A 15,735-nucleotide genomic window follows, 5' to 3' on the forward strand; every position below is an offset into this window, starting at 1 on the left:
CTCACGCTGACAGCAAGCCAGGGGTCTCCTGGGTGGACTTCAGACCCTGGGTGAACTTCACCTTTGCTGCAGAGTTTCAGTTTAATGATGATATTTTAGCAAGCTTTTTGGTTTGTTTGCCTAGCACTTAATAGGAGGATTATCTGGTTGACTTTTTTTCCTTCCAAGGTTGCTTTTCATTTTCGGAGTTGAATGTGTTCATTTTTAGCAGTAGCCTTCTCTTCCATTCAGGCTCCAAACTTGCCTAGGAAGTGACTTCATGGCATTATTCAAGGAGATTATTGCTTGGAGTGACTGTGGCTGAATTACCTAGTGTACATATAATGGCAAGCTCCCAGTCCATATGTATTTAATGACTGTAATCATTTATTATTTTCCCTTTATTAGGCTTGTTTTTAAAGAAAGTTTTACTGTGCTATTTATGATATGCTAAGTGGTGCAACTTGCTGAAAAAACATATCGCATACATTTTTTTTTAATAGGTTTTGCTTGTTAAAATGGAAATCTTTTATTTACCGTAGTAGGGCAGTTTTTTGCAGGCGTTTTTTTGCTGAGAGTTTTATTATTTCAATTACTCTGACATTTCTTTCCTCTTTTGTTTCCCCAGATACTCCTCCAGGGAGTTTTAATGTGTCCATTCTTTATTTAAGATTGGGTTCAGAATGTGTTATTTCTAGCAGGGCAGAGGAAAAGTGTAATATAGCAGACATTAAATATTGGAATGTCAAGGTTTTATTTTCTTTCCTCTTTGAGCTGTGGAGTCTTTTCCCCATCTGTGTCATCTGGTGATTAATTGCGCCGATAATCTTCTCTCCCTCATCAATAACTGTCTGCTACCAGCGCCGGGCCGAGGCTGTGCTCTGCCTGAAGAGTTTGTGGCTGCTGATAAATGAATATACATGTGTGGGTAAACAGGGGGACCTCCGAGAGCATTTAAAACTACCAGAGACCCAGAGTCCTTTAATAAACTAACGCTCTATAGGTAATGGCACTACCTTATGCGTTTCACTCGCTGATGGGGAAAGGAGAATGGGACCATTCTTTCAGGATAAAACCCAAACCTGAGTCGGTGCAGTAAAAAATCAACTCCAAGGGATCATACTAGTAGGGAGCCTTACAGGCTCAGTGGGCCAGCACCAACGGGAAGGGCACACTGAGTTCACCTATATAAAGTTCATTAAGATGGGACTGTGGAAACCAGTGCCTGGTCCTCTGGCTCTTGCTGAGATGGAGTAGTAATTTCCCTCTGCAAGTTCGAGTGAGTCTTTGACTGCTCTCTGATGTATGATGGATTTTATTTTCCATTACAGCATGACTAGTCTTTGGACTATGAGAAAACCAAACCTAAATGCTCGTTGGGACAGTGGGAGAGCCTCCAGAGCTCCAGACGGACGTGTTCTTGGACTGCCTGTGGCTAGTGCATGGCCTTGGCCATCCTTTAGCAAGGTAAAAAGCATGTTACAAAGCATATCCTCACACCTCTGTGTCCCGTTGTGTTTTCCAGAGTGTCTGGGGGAGAGCTTTTTGACCGCATTGTTGAGAAAGGGTTCTACACCGAGAAGGATGCCAGCACTCTGATCCGGCAGGTCCTGGACGCTGTCTACTACCTGCACCGAATGGGCATCGTGCACAGGGACCTCAAGGTATGACCATAATATGATTCAGTTCTCCGGGCAGTGTTAACGAAGGTTGCACAATTATGTGAGTCTAACACGTGTAAGTCCAGCCTCCCCTGGTTGTTTCAGTAAGTTTTTACATAAGAAGGATGCTCTGAAGGCTCTATATTCTTCCATCGCCATCAGTTTTAATGAGGACTTTGCAATCAATGCTGTTACAATGGCAATTTGGAAAAGTCATTCATTAAGGCCTGAAATGTTACATTAAGGCAGGAAATTCATTTCAGCTAGGATGTGTTTACTGCTGTAAATTATTTTGCAGATTTGCTGTGCTATATTTAATTTCACTTGATAATAATTAGTAACCATAGACTCATAGAACAGTTTGGGTTGGAAGGAACCATAAAGACTATGTAGTTCCAACCCCCCTGCCATGGGCAAGGACACCTCCTAGACCGAGTTGCTCAAAGCCCCATCCAATCTGACCTTGAATGCTTCCAGGGATGGGGCAGTCACAATTTCTCTGGACAACCTATTCCAGTGCCTCACCGTCCTCAAAGTGAAGAATTTCTTCCTTGTATGCAATCTAACTCTCCCCTCTTTCAGTTTAAAGCCATTGCCCCTTGTCCTGTCACTACATGCCCTTGCAAAAAGTCCCTCTCCAGCTTTCCTGTAGGCCCCCTTCAAGTACTGGAAGGCTGCTAGAAGGTCTCTCCGGAGCCTTCTCTTCTCCAGGCTGGACAACCCCAACTCTCTCATCCTGTCTTCATAAGAGAGGTGCTCCAGCCCTCAGGTTGTCTTTGTGGCCTCCTCTGGACCTGCTCCAACAATAAATACTAAATAGTGTCGGAACTTTGAATGGTTTCCTATTCTGCTATTTGGACCAGTGTTTTTGGAGATACTTTTCACAGCAAAGATTCTTCCAAGGAACATTGTGTATCAATGTGATTTTTAGATAATTTTACTTTCAGCTCTACTGTGTTATTACATCAAAAACTCTCAGCTTTTCTGGAACAAGAAGCAAAACAAAACATAACAAAACAAAACAAAACAAAACATAACAAATCATTATTTCTGTGTTCTTTCATTCCTATATCTTAAACTACCGTTAAGATTAGCAGAAAGGCTTGAATTTCATAACACACAGCTAAACCTCCCCATTTTTAGTATCTTAAATATTAAATTAACAGAAGGTATTAGAAAAATATACAAATGACAAAAGAAAACTGTGGGTTCAGTTCCTGAGCTAGTTAATTCTTCCAAAGTTTACTGCCAGAAATTAAGAATTCAGTGAATGAAATAACAGCTCTCATTGTGTTTTGGAGGGATGCTCCAAACAGCGGTTGCCTTGGATGTTGATGCTATGGCCATGAATTGTCCCCATGTAAAGATCGTAGAATTTAACAAAGCTGGTCAAATTATGTAAAGGTTTAGTGAACATTAATAGAGTCAAAAGCTCTTAAATGTCTTCTTAAATACCATTTTTTATTAAATGTATTTTTAAATAAATTGTATTTTTAATACAGTCTAATATTAAACTGCATGTTTACACTTTTTGGCAAGTCCTCTTAGTGAAGGTTGCAGTGCTGAGAATGTGACTTCACTGTTTTGCCTCAAGATGGATGAAAAATTGTGGTGATGAGACATACTATTTATTTGCTTTTTATCTCCTCCAAAATTAGTGCTGATGTGAAATGCTGCATAGGGTAAAATAATTATTCAGGGTAAAATAATTATTCCAAGACGTGACGCAGTGAAACCAAAACAGAGCCTGTTACTAGTGTAACCACCAGCACCACAGTTCTCCAAGGCAGAGCAGTGCCCAAGACGGGCAGACACGGCCTCGTTCTGCGAAAACCTCAACACAGTCATTTCCTTCTGCCACTCTTTGACTCAAGACATGAATTGTTTTGCTGTGCAGGGGCTGTTCCCACAGGATTGCAAGCTTTTCCACACCTTACTGCTACAAAGGACTTGCCTCAGTCCTGGACACCTCTGCCAGAAGTGGGCATCCTACCATCTTCACTTCAAAAGACAGAGTAGAATAATAGAAAGTAGAAATATATTTTTTAAAGTATTGATTTGGTACATTTTTAAGGCAAAACCTTGAATCCACGGACAGAAAATATACACTGATGTTCACAAATAATATTTCCTCCTCAGTGTTCTGCAGTTTAGTCCTGATAATGGGTTTTCTGTAAGGAGGCACTGATTAGTCTTCCATCCCCTACAGTCTTCACATGTTGTCCTCAGTTCTTGTTAGTTCCTGCGTTTATGCTGAAGTACATAGAAATATTCTCGTATTTATTAGAGTTCCACAGCATTTCAGTATAGAAAAGTTGTTTAGTGTTCTAACATGACCAGCTTTCTCCCCAGTTCCATTTGTAGGAAATAACTTCAGGCTTCTTTCTGCAACCAGAGGTTTTGGAAGGAAGTCTGAGTCCTATTAGTTCATATACTCAATTGTACAGGCTTTTAATATTCCTGTCTTTATAATTTAAAGGAAGACTGTAGCTCTCACTTTAAAACAGATGTCTCTTATTTAAAAGTTCCTATAATAAAACATGAGACCTGGTAACTGGGAAGTGGATTCATCTACAAATTACTTTCAGAGTTTACTTAAGGACATCCTGAATTTAGATCAAACCAACCTTCTCCAGTGGTATTTTGGGGCAAAGACTAGATCTTTTTCTTTTTGTTTGGAAATCTTTGTCAGCACCGTATCAGTTGTTAAAATGACTCATAAAATACGGTATGTGAGGAACACCTGCTGTGAATTTCTGTTAGCAGAAACATACCATGATGGCAAAAATAGGGATATAATAAGGCTTTTTATGATCTCAAAATATCAAGATAAGTGCAAGTTTCGAATTGTGATCCTCAAAATGAAACTCTGGGAAAGAATCCACTCTACAAAAATGCAACCCTTGAAACATCTATAACAATTATTTATTGTAATTATGTGTTATTCAGATACCAAAATAGTACTTGCTGTAGTTGGGAGAAGCAGATCTGTGCTCCAAGTCTCTAATCTAAATAACACAGCAGCAGAAAACTGGAGATGGCAGCAGCTGAAGTCCAGGGAAGTCCAGGATGTACAAAAGGACTGGAAGGCTTGAGCAGCTCCACTTGGTACAGAGCCACCTCGTTAACACTCTTTGAATTAACCACCTTGAAGAACCAGAGTTCTTTTAAAAGGCTTTAAAACAAGTTTAAGTTTTAAATGGGTGGAATTTTTGGCCTTACTAAATACGAATAAGTGGGGGCCTGAAGTGAGTTAGCAGAAATTGTTGGGAAATAATTGTCTTTCCTTTAATACCAACTTTACCAACCTCTCAGCAGATCAGAAGTGCACTAGTAAAAATTAGGAGTAACTCCCATCAAGGGCATAAAACTGACTCATGTGGTGCCTGAAAACAGTGTTAGCATTCTAATGGCCAATTAAAGCAATGGACTTGCAAGGTATCATGAGAAAGAAACATAAACGGCACAACTTCATGATTGTTTTTACAAACAGAATTGTTTCCCTTTTGTCTCAGTCCCAGCTGGCTCACAGCTGTGGATACAGTTTGTAGATCCTCTCGTGGCCACCATGTCCTGTGGATAAAGTCATCACTATGTGGTTTTACACTGAGGCCAGGGAGCCAGAAAGAGCTTGAACCTCAACTTGCGGCTGAACGGGAACCTCAGAGTAGGGTGGAGACGATTCCACCCCTCAGCGTTTCTTCATCCCCACTTTCCCCAGAATGGGAGGTTGCAAGATGAAGGAAGGAAGGCTGATGCTGCTGCAGGGCAATCACTCCTCCTTACAAATCCAAGCTGGGATGCTTCCCAAGGAGTTCGATGACATTGTGTGGCTGCTTCTCACCATTTCCTGGACCGCACAGTGGGCTGATAGGCAAAAGGTGTTACATGTGGGCAAGCGTTCACACCAGCTTCTGGGCAAAAAGTCTACACCAGGGTTATGCTGAAACATTGAGTGTCCATCACTTTTATAGATGAAGACCCTAAGGTCCGGGGGGTGCAAGGGCATCCCATTCCCACCGGGCTGTCGGAGTGCCAGCAGATGCTGGCAAGCCCAGACATTAAGTAGGGGAAGAAGTGTGCTCTCACAGCACCTGGGGAGAGCTTTGCTGTGTAGCAGTAGCACATTCAAAGCATATGGATGGAGGACTGTGCTGTGGCAGATGGAGTTTGGTTGGGTTCTCCAATCTGCCTATATATATGTCAGTATAAAGTCACAAGGCTTTGTGGAGTGACTTGTTTTCTCTCAGCAGGAACAAGTCACTGTGCTTAGTGCTGTAGCATTTTTCCCTAATCGACTCTAGCTAAAACATCCTTGCTGCAACTCTGTTAACTGTAGAGGTATTTCCTCTCTCATAACAGTTTATTTCCAGTGGAGAAGATACAAAAATTCTCTAATGTCTATTGTTTTCCTTTTTCTTTTTTTTAAAATGCTGTATAATTTCTTTTTTTGTTACACTACCCAGATTTACTATGTTTACCTGCCTTCAAATGAATCCTTCTGTTTTATCACTTTGAAGTGATAGTATGTCAGACACATCTCACAAGTAAGGGATGAGCCTTAGTTCTTATCTGGGGTGCCAAAGGAGAAGTTTGTTATCCCAGGAAAGTTACTCAAAATTCAAGGTGTCATCTCCTTCTATTAGACTCCATATAGGAGTCTGGAGATGATCTCCATATAGATTGTAGGAGCAACTCTTTAGGATTTAGGGGAACCAAAGTATATTAGCATATGATGTAACTAAGGATTGTAATAAATGCAAAGCATCAGCCAACAGATGCTGTTACTGGACTTACATATTCAAAGCCCTTTTTCTTCTTTCTAGCCTGAGAACCTACTTTACTACAGCCAGGATGAAGAGTCAAAAATCATGATCAGTGACTTTGGATTGTCAAAGATGGAGGGTAAAGGAGATGTGATGTCCACAGCCTGCGGGACTCCTGGCTATGTTGGTAAGAGGTTTGATTATCCTCGGTGTCCACTCTTCCCAGCTGAAATACAGACACATACTGAAAAGGAAATAATACTTATTTTCCAGTGCCTCTACATGGTGCACACAAGATTTTTAAGATATTCATTAAAAATAGAAATTTCAGAAGTTACTGGTGCGCTGTCTTGGGTGCTCTTCTGCTTTGGATTCTGATACTGCAATGAGCTTGGGGAGTGTGGATTTAATTTTAATTATTTTAATTCTTTGCAAAATATGTCTTCTCAAACACACTGCCTGTAGGTAAATTAAGAGTCTGTGAAAAACATCCTCCAATGCATCGATTCTATAAGCACCTATAAAATCAAGAAGCTTTACCTACTGTAACATCTTATTTTAATCATAAAGAATAGTATTTGCCAGATTCTCCTGATAGAAGACAGTAAAAAAAGAGCTACGTTTATTCAGACATGTTCAGTAATCCTCTGTTAAAACCATGTGAAGTTACTCACTCCTAGACGTCAGTATGCAAAACCTCTTTAGATCCCCAAGCCTTCCTGGACAGTATCAAATTGTTTCTCCTCATTTATTCTTTGGTATTTTGTCCATTCAATAGTGATTGTACCAGGCTATGATTAGCAGTGCGTTTACCAGCATCCTTTAAAAAAAGTTAAAGAAACTGAATTATGAGAATTATGTGGCAGGTGATGATAGAGTCTACTTAAGCAAACACTGTTTAAAAGTCTCACTTCATGCATGAGACAGATCCAGCAAGCCTGCACCTCCTACGATACAGTGATTTCCTACGATGATCCTTAAGGTCCCTTCCAACCCAAACCATTCTATGATTCTATTATTCTGTGATTCCAAGCTAGTCAGCTGAGATGGTAAAATTTCTCTCTGAAGTATCCTTGAAATCCATGAAACTAATATGACAGTGGCTTCCCCTGGGATAGATTTGCCTCACAGCTTTCCAGTAGGAAAGACTTGACGTGTTCCAGCCATCAGAGAGAGGCACCTTTTGCTTTGCAGCTGCCACCTCATGTGTGTTTTCATAGCTCTGATGATACCATGATACCAGAACTCAGACAGATGGTACAATTATGACACAGTGATCCAGATTTGTCCCAGGAATACCTTTTTTCCAGTGATTATCTTCACATCGCACGGGCACACTCTATCCTAATAACATCAGATAAAGGAACAGATTTCTCTGATTTCCCATTGTGAAGCTTTCAGCCTAACATTTTTTTTTATTTTAAGACATATGAGTCAGGATGCACTCCGTACAGCCTAAATAGCTGTCTCCTGTAATCACACCAGACTGCAAATCTGCTTCCAAAGCACTAGCAGGAATTGAGCTGAGACAGCAATTTTCATAATTTCTGCTGTCAGCTCTTCTGTCCTTAATGAACATGTTTTATTTTGTTCTGAAATGGGCACTGACTACAGTGAATCTGCTAGACACAGGGAAGCTCAGATGACGTTTGCTGAAGTGCTGATGAAGATGAGGGAGTGCAGCTCTGCCTGGGCACAGAGTGATCTCATATGGCCTCTCTGCGTAGCCATTTACATAAGAAAACTTGCTATTTTGGAGAGGAAGCTCTCAGAGCATGTGACACGAATTTTAGTGCTTTGAGAGATGTTTGAGAGCTCTCATTACTCATGGTCTGGGTGCTGATAGCCACACAAGTGCCTCCAGACCCGTTGTTACCTTACTGAATGCAGGATTTACTCATATGGTTCAAGAGGTCACGGCTGCTTATTGCTGAAGTGCTGACAGGAGTTTTTCCCCTCTCTCACAAAGAAAAATCTCCTTAAACATTTATTTTATTTTTTCTTTGCAAAGGAGACGGCTCCTCTTTAGTGCTTCCTTTTAAAAAAAAAATAATAATTGGTTGCCCAGACAACATTTTCCAAGCACAGAAAATTTTTTTTTGTGGCAATGCCCACAAATGGACTTCTGTGAGTGTTATACTCGATGACATGGCTTCTGCATACATGGTCTGCAATTTGTCCACACCCAAAAGCTTCCGTGCCTTCCAGCGTCTCTCTCCAACCTCCAGCACCTGCCTGATGCTCTCAAATAAATGTAAGAGCCCTTCCTTCTAACGGCACGACATGAATACGTGTCCTCATTTGGATTGGGGCAGACACGGGTCACAGTGTTGACCCATGAAGTGTCCTCTTTGCCAAATGTTTTTGAGGTTTTTTTTCCATCCATTTTACCTAGTGTTGAAGTAACACTCAGAGATCCATCAATCCTGGGACTTTTCTTTAAAGATCTGTAGAGCATCTAATTTTCTAAGATATGATCAGGAATTAATTATTTTTGCTAGTTTAACCACTTTGGGTTTTAATTCCTGGAAAAAATTTAGGCACCTATCACATGCTAAACAGACCAGAGCTCGCTTAAGAAGTCATTAACATCTGCTACTGTTTGTACTTCTTTACCTCCAGAAATGCTTTTTGCTCTGCAAAGTGCTGGACAAGCTTCTGACATGGTAGCAGACCTGATCTTAGCTCAGGTCTGCTGCCCTTTGCAAGCATTTGCAATTATGCAAGACCCTCATCATTTCTATCTAATTTCCCTAATCAGGATATACTTTCAACTCTGGGTTTCTGTTTTTAACTCAACTTTTCTTAGTTTTGGGTCCAAAGAACAGTGGTACTGGAGACACTAAATTCCTGTTTATGTGGTTCAGCAATTCATCAAATAAGTAAGGGTGCAATTATAATTAATCTTCTTAATAAATACCAGTTTTCTTTCTGAAAATAGAAGTATTACTTATCCAATTAGAATATATCTGAAATGTGTGTAACAGGCAGAACATTACAGCATTACTTTTTAAGACTCTACCTTACAGATTAAATTGCTGTCTACAGTTCAGAGATCTGAGTTTTGTCAGATATTTTGGTCCTATGGTGAAAAGATGATGGTTAGAATAATTTAACCCAATTAGACTTAGTTGAGGCACTTTTTTTTTGATATGCAAATCTAAATGTTTGCTTACCGAAGAGGAGATCTGATAATATAACCTCTTCTAATGAAAAGGTCTTCCATTTTCTTAGCTGCTTACCACCCTTATCTCTCTCTATTTCTGATGGAAGGAGTCTGGAACTAGATGCCCAACTTTTAGATAAAACCTAAATTGGATAAGACAAGGCAGCTTGTGTAGCTTATTTCATTGTGAATTAGGTGTGTGGGTTGGCTTCTATGGATCTCCCTCTATCGTCTAAACTGCAGAAGAAGTGGTGTTTTCAAAACTGAGTGATCTGTGTGATTATGGGCCAGATCTATATAAGCCATTAGTGATCTGTCATTTTCAGCATCATAGATTTGGGCTGTTCAACTTGACACCATTTATAAGAACTTGATTTTGATGAAAGAGGTGTTCAAAACTGCCTGAAAATGAGTCGTCCTTGAGGTGTGTTGTATACTCACCAGGAAATTACTCTAGTCACTCAGCAAATTCCTCTAAAGAGATTTTTTTGGCTGTTTGGGAATTAGGCTCACTGACTGACTTTCTTTGAGAGCTGGTCTCTCAAAAGCTTTGGTTACTTCTGCAGATGGGACTTAGACTCACAAGATGCTTATGAGCATTGAAAAGTTTGGAAAAAATGTTGGAAAGCCTGTCTCGGGCAATCTGATCTCCTTTTGCAGAAATGCTGAATTATGAACCATATTTGTGGCTGGCTAATATATTAATCCTACTGAGATTTAAAACTCTTTCTCTGAGTTCAACCCAACTTCAAGTAAGATTTTCTTGTGTTTCCCTGTTGTAGGGATAGACTGGGCCTTGGATGTGTGGTTGGTCCTTGTACACTCCACCTCATTCACTGTTTTTATTCTCTTTAGTGCTTTTATGACGGGTCATTTCACAACTTTCAGCTCTGCTAGAGATCCAGTAGCAATTTCAGATCATATCAAAGCCGCGTGTTTCTCTTAGCCCTGCGCAAGATCAAAGCATTTAAGTAAGCAATAGATTTCCATGTTGAATTTTGACATTCCGTATCCTTTGAGTCAAATGTTTGGAAACATTCGATAAACCTTTGAAATATCCTTATTAGCAAAAAGCAGCCACAGGAGTTGTTTAGGCAGTAACATGAGTAATAAAATAAAAATAAAGCATGGGAACTGCTCTCACCAGGGTTTGCTCAGGCACAAGCTTGTGACAGTGCGATCGCACAGCTCCATTGCCGTATCCTGAAATGGGGTTTGCTCGTGTGTGGTTGTAGCTGCATTATGTTCCATGACGGCTATCTAAATCTGACTCAGCGACGTGACATAGGGACAACAGGGGGACAAGAAGAGCCACACCGAAACCCTGCTGTTCTTTGGAAACATTACCAAACTGCAAAATCTTGGCCAACCAGAACAAGATGAACACTGGAGGACTGTGTGAAAGAGGGAAAGAAGTTGTTTTCATCCCAGGGGTTAGTGGAAGAGGGACCCTGGCCTTGTGGTGAAGCTGCTTCATATGCCTCTTAGCCTATTTGCACCATGAGGAAGACGCTTTGTATGGCAGCAGGGGAGCTCACACTGCTCTTGCACTCTCTTTGGCTTCATGTGAGGGGCTGAGTTGGCCCTTCGTGCATCCAATCATCTTCTCGATAGTGCACAGTTGCTCCTCTTTTTCCATCTTCTTGAGGTGGTACCTTCAAGACCTAAGCAACAGAGCTGGCACCATCTCCCTTTGGTATCCCTTACGAACTCTGACTGTTACCTTCCCTTTCGGATTTCATGGCCATCTTGTACCTGAGCAGCCCGTTCATGTTTCCTCTTCTTTACTAGCAGTACCTGCCTTCATGATGGAAACTGGCACTAAAATAATTACCAGCTGGAACTGCTAGTCCTGGCTTGCACCAGGCCAATTTGCTGGGCCAGTTGAGCTGTGTCCCTGCCCAATGTAAGCAGGTCCCTGGTTGTTTTAACCCTATTTAGATCTTTTTATTCCTCCCACGTTTACGGCAGCCTGCTGATTTGTCACTCCTATGGGGATCTTTGAAATCGCCACCCTTTGTTCAAATGCCTCATTCCTTCTGGCATGCAGCTTGTGGGAAGCCATATAAACCACAGAAAATACCATTGGACTGATTTCTCGTGAGACAGCAAAATCTGCTGGGAGTAGCACCATGTCATGGGAGTGAAGGAGAATTGCTTTTAAGTATGAGGCTGGTATGAAGAACATGCACCCTCATGACTTGCACAGTCTGTTCAACAGGCTTAAAGTATCAAAGCAATCCCCATCACTTGAGCTCTTTGCAAGGACATGGATTGCTGGTTTTGGCATCCAGCAGCTGCATTTTTAGGGAGCTTATTAGCATAGCTGTGCTTGCTGAGGGCGATGGCATAGTGCCATCGCCATAGATTTCCAAATGATCCTGTTCTGTACTTTTTCTTAAAACCTTCATTTGAAACAAACCTTTTAATTTTTTTCTCATTAAAAGCAAAACGTAGCTAAACAAAGAAAGCCCTAACTGTAAAAGAGCAGATCATCTAAGCCCTAACTGTAAAAGAGCAGATCATCTGGCCTGGGAAGCACATCTTCATGTACCTGCAGGTGGGATGAGGTGCTGAGACCATTAATCAACATTTTACCTGCCACATGTTACTGGTAGCAATACTGATTTGGCCTGAAACACAGTTCCTACATGTGGAGGAAGAGTCCAGGTTTACGTCATTGACTTTCCTGTCTCTGGATGACTGTTGTGTAGCATCTGAGCCTGCAGTGATTCCCTGGGGAGGTGCGATACTGGAAGCCCTGGCTCAGCTGGCATTTCCCCAGTGCCAGAAATGGGAGCTTTGACTTTCCTCTTCTCCTAACTGCTGTTTTGTCAGTCGTCTGTGTTGATCCTTTAATGCTGTCAGCTCTTGGATTTTTTTCATTGCATCTCCTGCTTTTGCCTCTTGGCACTGATCTGCCATCATTTCTGAGAGCAACTCTGACTTGTTTTTCAGCTCATTAAATATTTCCATCTTTTCCATATATCAGAGACAGATGATGCTTAGCTATGTTCTCCTGTTCCTGTTGCATGTCTGCTCTTTGGAACAAAAATCTAAAGCAACCACTGACCTTAAAATATTTATTTAAACCTCCTGCCTTTCTTCATTAAATTTACCAAAGAGGTGGTAATAGCATCACATTTGCTTTGGGCTTGATCCTGTGGTGTTCTTACCTGCTTCACAGCCACCATCTGCAGCAGCAACTGTCTGTTGTCAGTGCTCTTCACTCCCCTAAAACAGAGAGAAATGCCCCAGCACAGCTTTGATGTTTTAAGAGGGAGAATCTTTATATAGTTCGCATCTCTTTGTCTCAGATTTGTTTTCTGTTATGTTAATGTGGCATATCTGTACAATGTCAGGAGCTCACTAGGATCCGTGGTGCTCGGGAGCCGTTTGCATAATAATCTCTTTGGGGGATATAAGATGTATAATGTTTACTAGTCTTGAAAATTATACAAACAGGAGCAGACAGTTAAAGGTAGAAGAGATTTGCGAATAAAATATTAGGAAATTGGAAAGACTGGAGAGTTGGAAGACATCTAATCACCTAATGACACGGGAAAATTAACTCCCTTCTTCCTCATATTTTGTCACAGAGTTCAGTCGTGAGGAATGGAACAAAAAAGGAAACTGAGTCTCACAAACCCTGTTTGATGCACATTTTGAAAAAAGATTCTTTTTAGAGGAAAACTTGGAGTCAAATTTTGTTGAATCAGGAAGGAAAGAGACAGATTAAGGGCTGTCTGGGAAGGTTGTCTTGAGCAACCTTGAGGAGCAACTGTTTTATGCAAGAGAAACATAAATTTGCCAGACTGTCCCAACTTGCCAGGTTATCTGGGAGGCAGTGGGAGGCCAAATAGGGTGGCTCTCCAGTGCTTTATTCTTTTATCCCAAGTTTGTCTTCAAATTCACGCTCCCCCCCACCCCTGCCCCCGCCTGACTAGCACCAAGCTGAAACACAGAAACACAAGCCCTAACCTGGCGCTGGAAAAGGGGTTACATTTTGGGCACCAACTGTAGATGCCTTTTATATTTCCACAGCTCTGTGCCCTATTGTAGTAAGAACTTTTTAACCTTTATCTTGATAGACTTCAGGAGTGTACCCATGTCCTGGAAGGAGTCAAGGGCTTCTCAGGAATTGGGGTGCAGGTTTCTACCTGCACGTTCATGCTAGGTACAGTGGAAAGAAACCTCCTTTGACACATAGCTGGTAGGTGTTGGAATATTCACACATTACAATAGTGTATTAGGATTAACAATATATGAACAGAACCATCATTTTAATTTTTCATACGTGCAGTGGTTCCAGTTTTTATATTTACCCTGTGCTGCAGATTGGGGCATATCTCAATATTCAAGAGTCCTCATAATCTGATTGCCAGCTATATTTTTACCTACATTCTGTTGGATTTTCTTCCATTTTACAATGTCTCCACAGCATGACTTGACCCTTTCCGTAATTCTGCTGCTTGTGGAAACGCAACCTGGATGCCATCATCTGCCTTGTGCATGGTCTTCTCTTCAATCCCTTCTATAAGCTCTCATGCCCAAGCACCAGAAAGCCTTTTTTGTTTCTCGTTATTGCTTCCTGTTCCCTTCCTTGATGGCGTTTTTGACCTTAGTTTTGTTGACTTGTCTAGCTTAAGAAGATAACTCTTTGAAGAGCCCTTACCAGTACACCAAAGCATATGTAGCAACTAAGTGTGAGGCTCAAGTCTTAATACAGTTATGTTCTTCACAATTTGTTTTCACTATTCTTCAAGTAACTAACTGCTTTGATGTTGGTAAGACTCCTAGTAGAGGAAGGTGTAACCCCAAAGAAATATTTTTGCTGAGACTTGCCCTTCATGATTTTTTTGCAGCATTTGAACTCCAATGTGTTCAGAGGAAATACTGTGTTTTTTAAAACCCAGTGTGGCAAGTCTGCTTCAGGAATGCCACAATCAGTGAGTTCTTGCATTATCGTGGACATTTCGCTTTGAAAAATCCCAAAGCTTCTTTACATGAAAAAGATTAGAGTCACAGGCTTTTAAAATTTAGGTTTAAGCATCTGCACTGAAAGGTCCCCACAGGGAAAACATAATACACCAGGCTCCCAAACAAAAAAATGCACCTTTTTAACTCTCACTGGTGTAAGACAGGAAAGCAGACTCACAAAAAGTTTCAATAAATGCCCAGGCTGTCACTTCTAGCAAAATCCAGACTACAGTGGCTGAAAGCTGTAGAGGCAGAAGGCTCAGTTCCTTTGTGCATGTGTCCAATTCCTGCTACTTTTTGTTTCTCCATCGGAGCTGTCTGTGCTCCCAGAGGCAGAAGGACAAACGCCTCCCTCTGAGTGACATCCAGCAGGCTTTGGAAGGCAGCTGTTGCCAGGTGTGCTGGCAGCAGGTCTCCTTCCTCCCCTGCAGATGCGGCCTATCACGTCCCTGACACGCTGCACTTTCTGAGCTGCCTCTTGAAGTCCCCAGTTTGGCAATGCGATGCGGTGGACATGCAAAGCTGTCAGGATGAACGAGCATCTCAGCAGTGGCGCAAAGCTTGGCCTTGTTTTCCTCCAAGACTCCTAAAGTTCCTCAAACAGGGAGGTGATGGCCCTCTGCCTCATGCGTTTTTCTGTGCTTGGTTTTGTTTTCTGTCCTTGGAGTCAGAAAATGGGGAATTTGCTCCACATTAGGAGTTGTCCCTCTTTGTGAGAATATGAGCTTTGAAAACGTCAGGATATTTGCAAATGCAAGGGCTGTATGTGAAGGGCAACACGAGGTCTCCAGGAACTTCAAGCTTCAGGGTCCCACCTCTTGACCACATTCAAATGTTTGATCTTGTAACACATGCTTGTTTGGCTTTTTGTTTTCAGCTCCTGAAGTGCTGGCCCAGAAACCCTACAGCAAAGCCGTGGATTGCTGGTCCATTGGGGTCATCGCATACATCCTGTGAGTATCTGTTGGGTTTTTGATCACAAGCAGCTTTGAGACCTGCAACGTGCTCTCCCACTATGTAGTCACCCACTTAGTCAGGGCCAAAAAAGTTAATCTCTGACATTTGTGACCCCAGATAACATGATCCTGGACACCTCCCAGTTACATAAAGGCTGAAATTTGGGCAGAGGTGGTAGGAAATGAACCAGAACCCTTCAAAAGTCAAAATCCTTGCTCCCACCCGA

At 41.6% G+C, this 15,735-nt stretch overlaps 1 protein-coding gene across 1 annotated transcript in view; it reads left to right on the top strand.

Moving 5' to 3' along the window:
* Positions 1-15,735, top strand: part of CAMK1D (calcium/calmodulin dependent protein kinase ID) — a 231,497-nt gene that overhangs the window by 187,407 nt on the left and 28,355 nt on the right. The window contains exons 4-6 of the mRNA XM_086610012.1: positions 1,505-1,643; positions 6,467-6,593; positions 15,430-15,505. Coding sequence (XP_086466138.1) covers positions 1,505-1,643; positions 6,467-6,593; positions 15,430-15,505 — 342 coding nt within the window. The remainder of the gene's footprint in view (positions 1-1,504; positions 1,644-6,466; positions 6,594-15,429; positions 15,506-15,735) is intronic.

The sequence above is a fragment of the Tauraco erythrolophus genome, chromosome 4, assembly GCF_009769465.1.
Source record: "Tauraco erythrolophus isolate bTauEry1 chromosome 4, bTauEry1.pri, whole genome shotgun sequence".
Taxonomy (NCBI): domain Eukaryota; kingdom Metazoa; phylum Chordata; class Aves; order Musophagiformes; family Musophagidae; genus Tauraco; species Tauraco erythrolophus.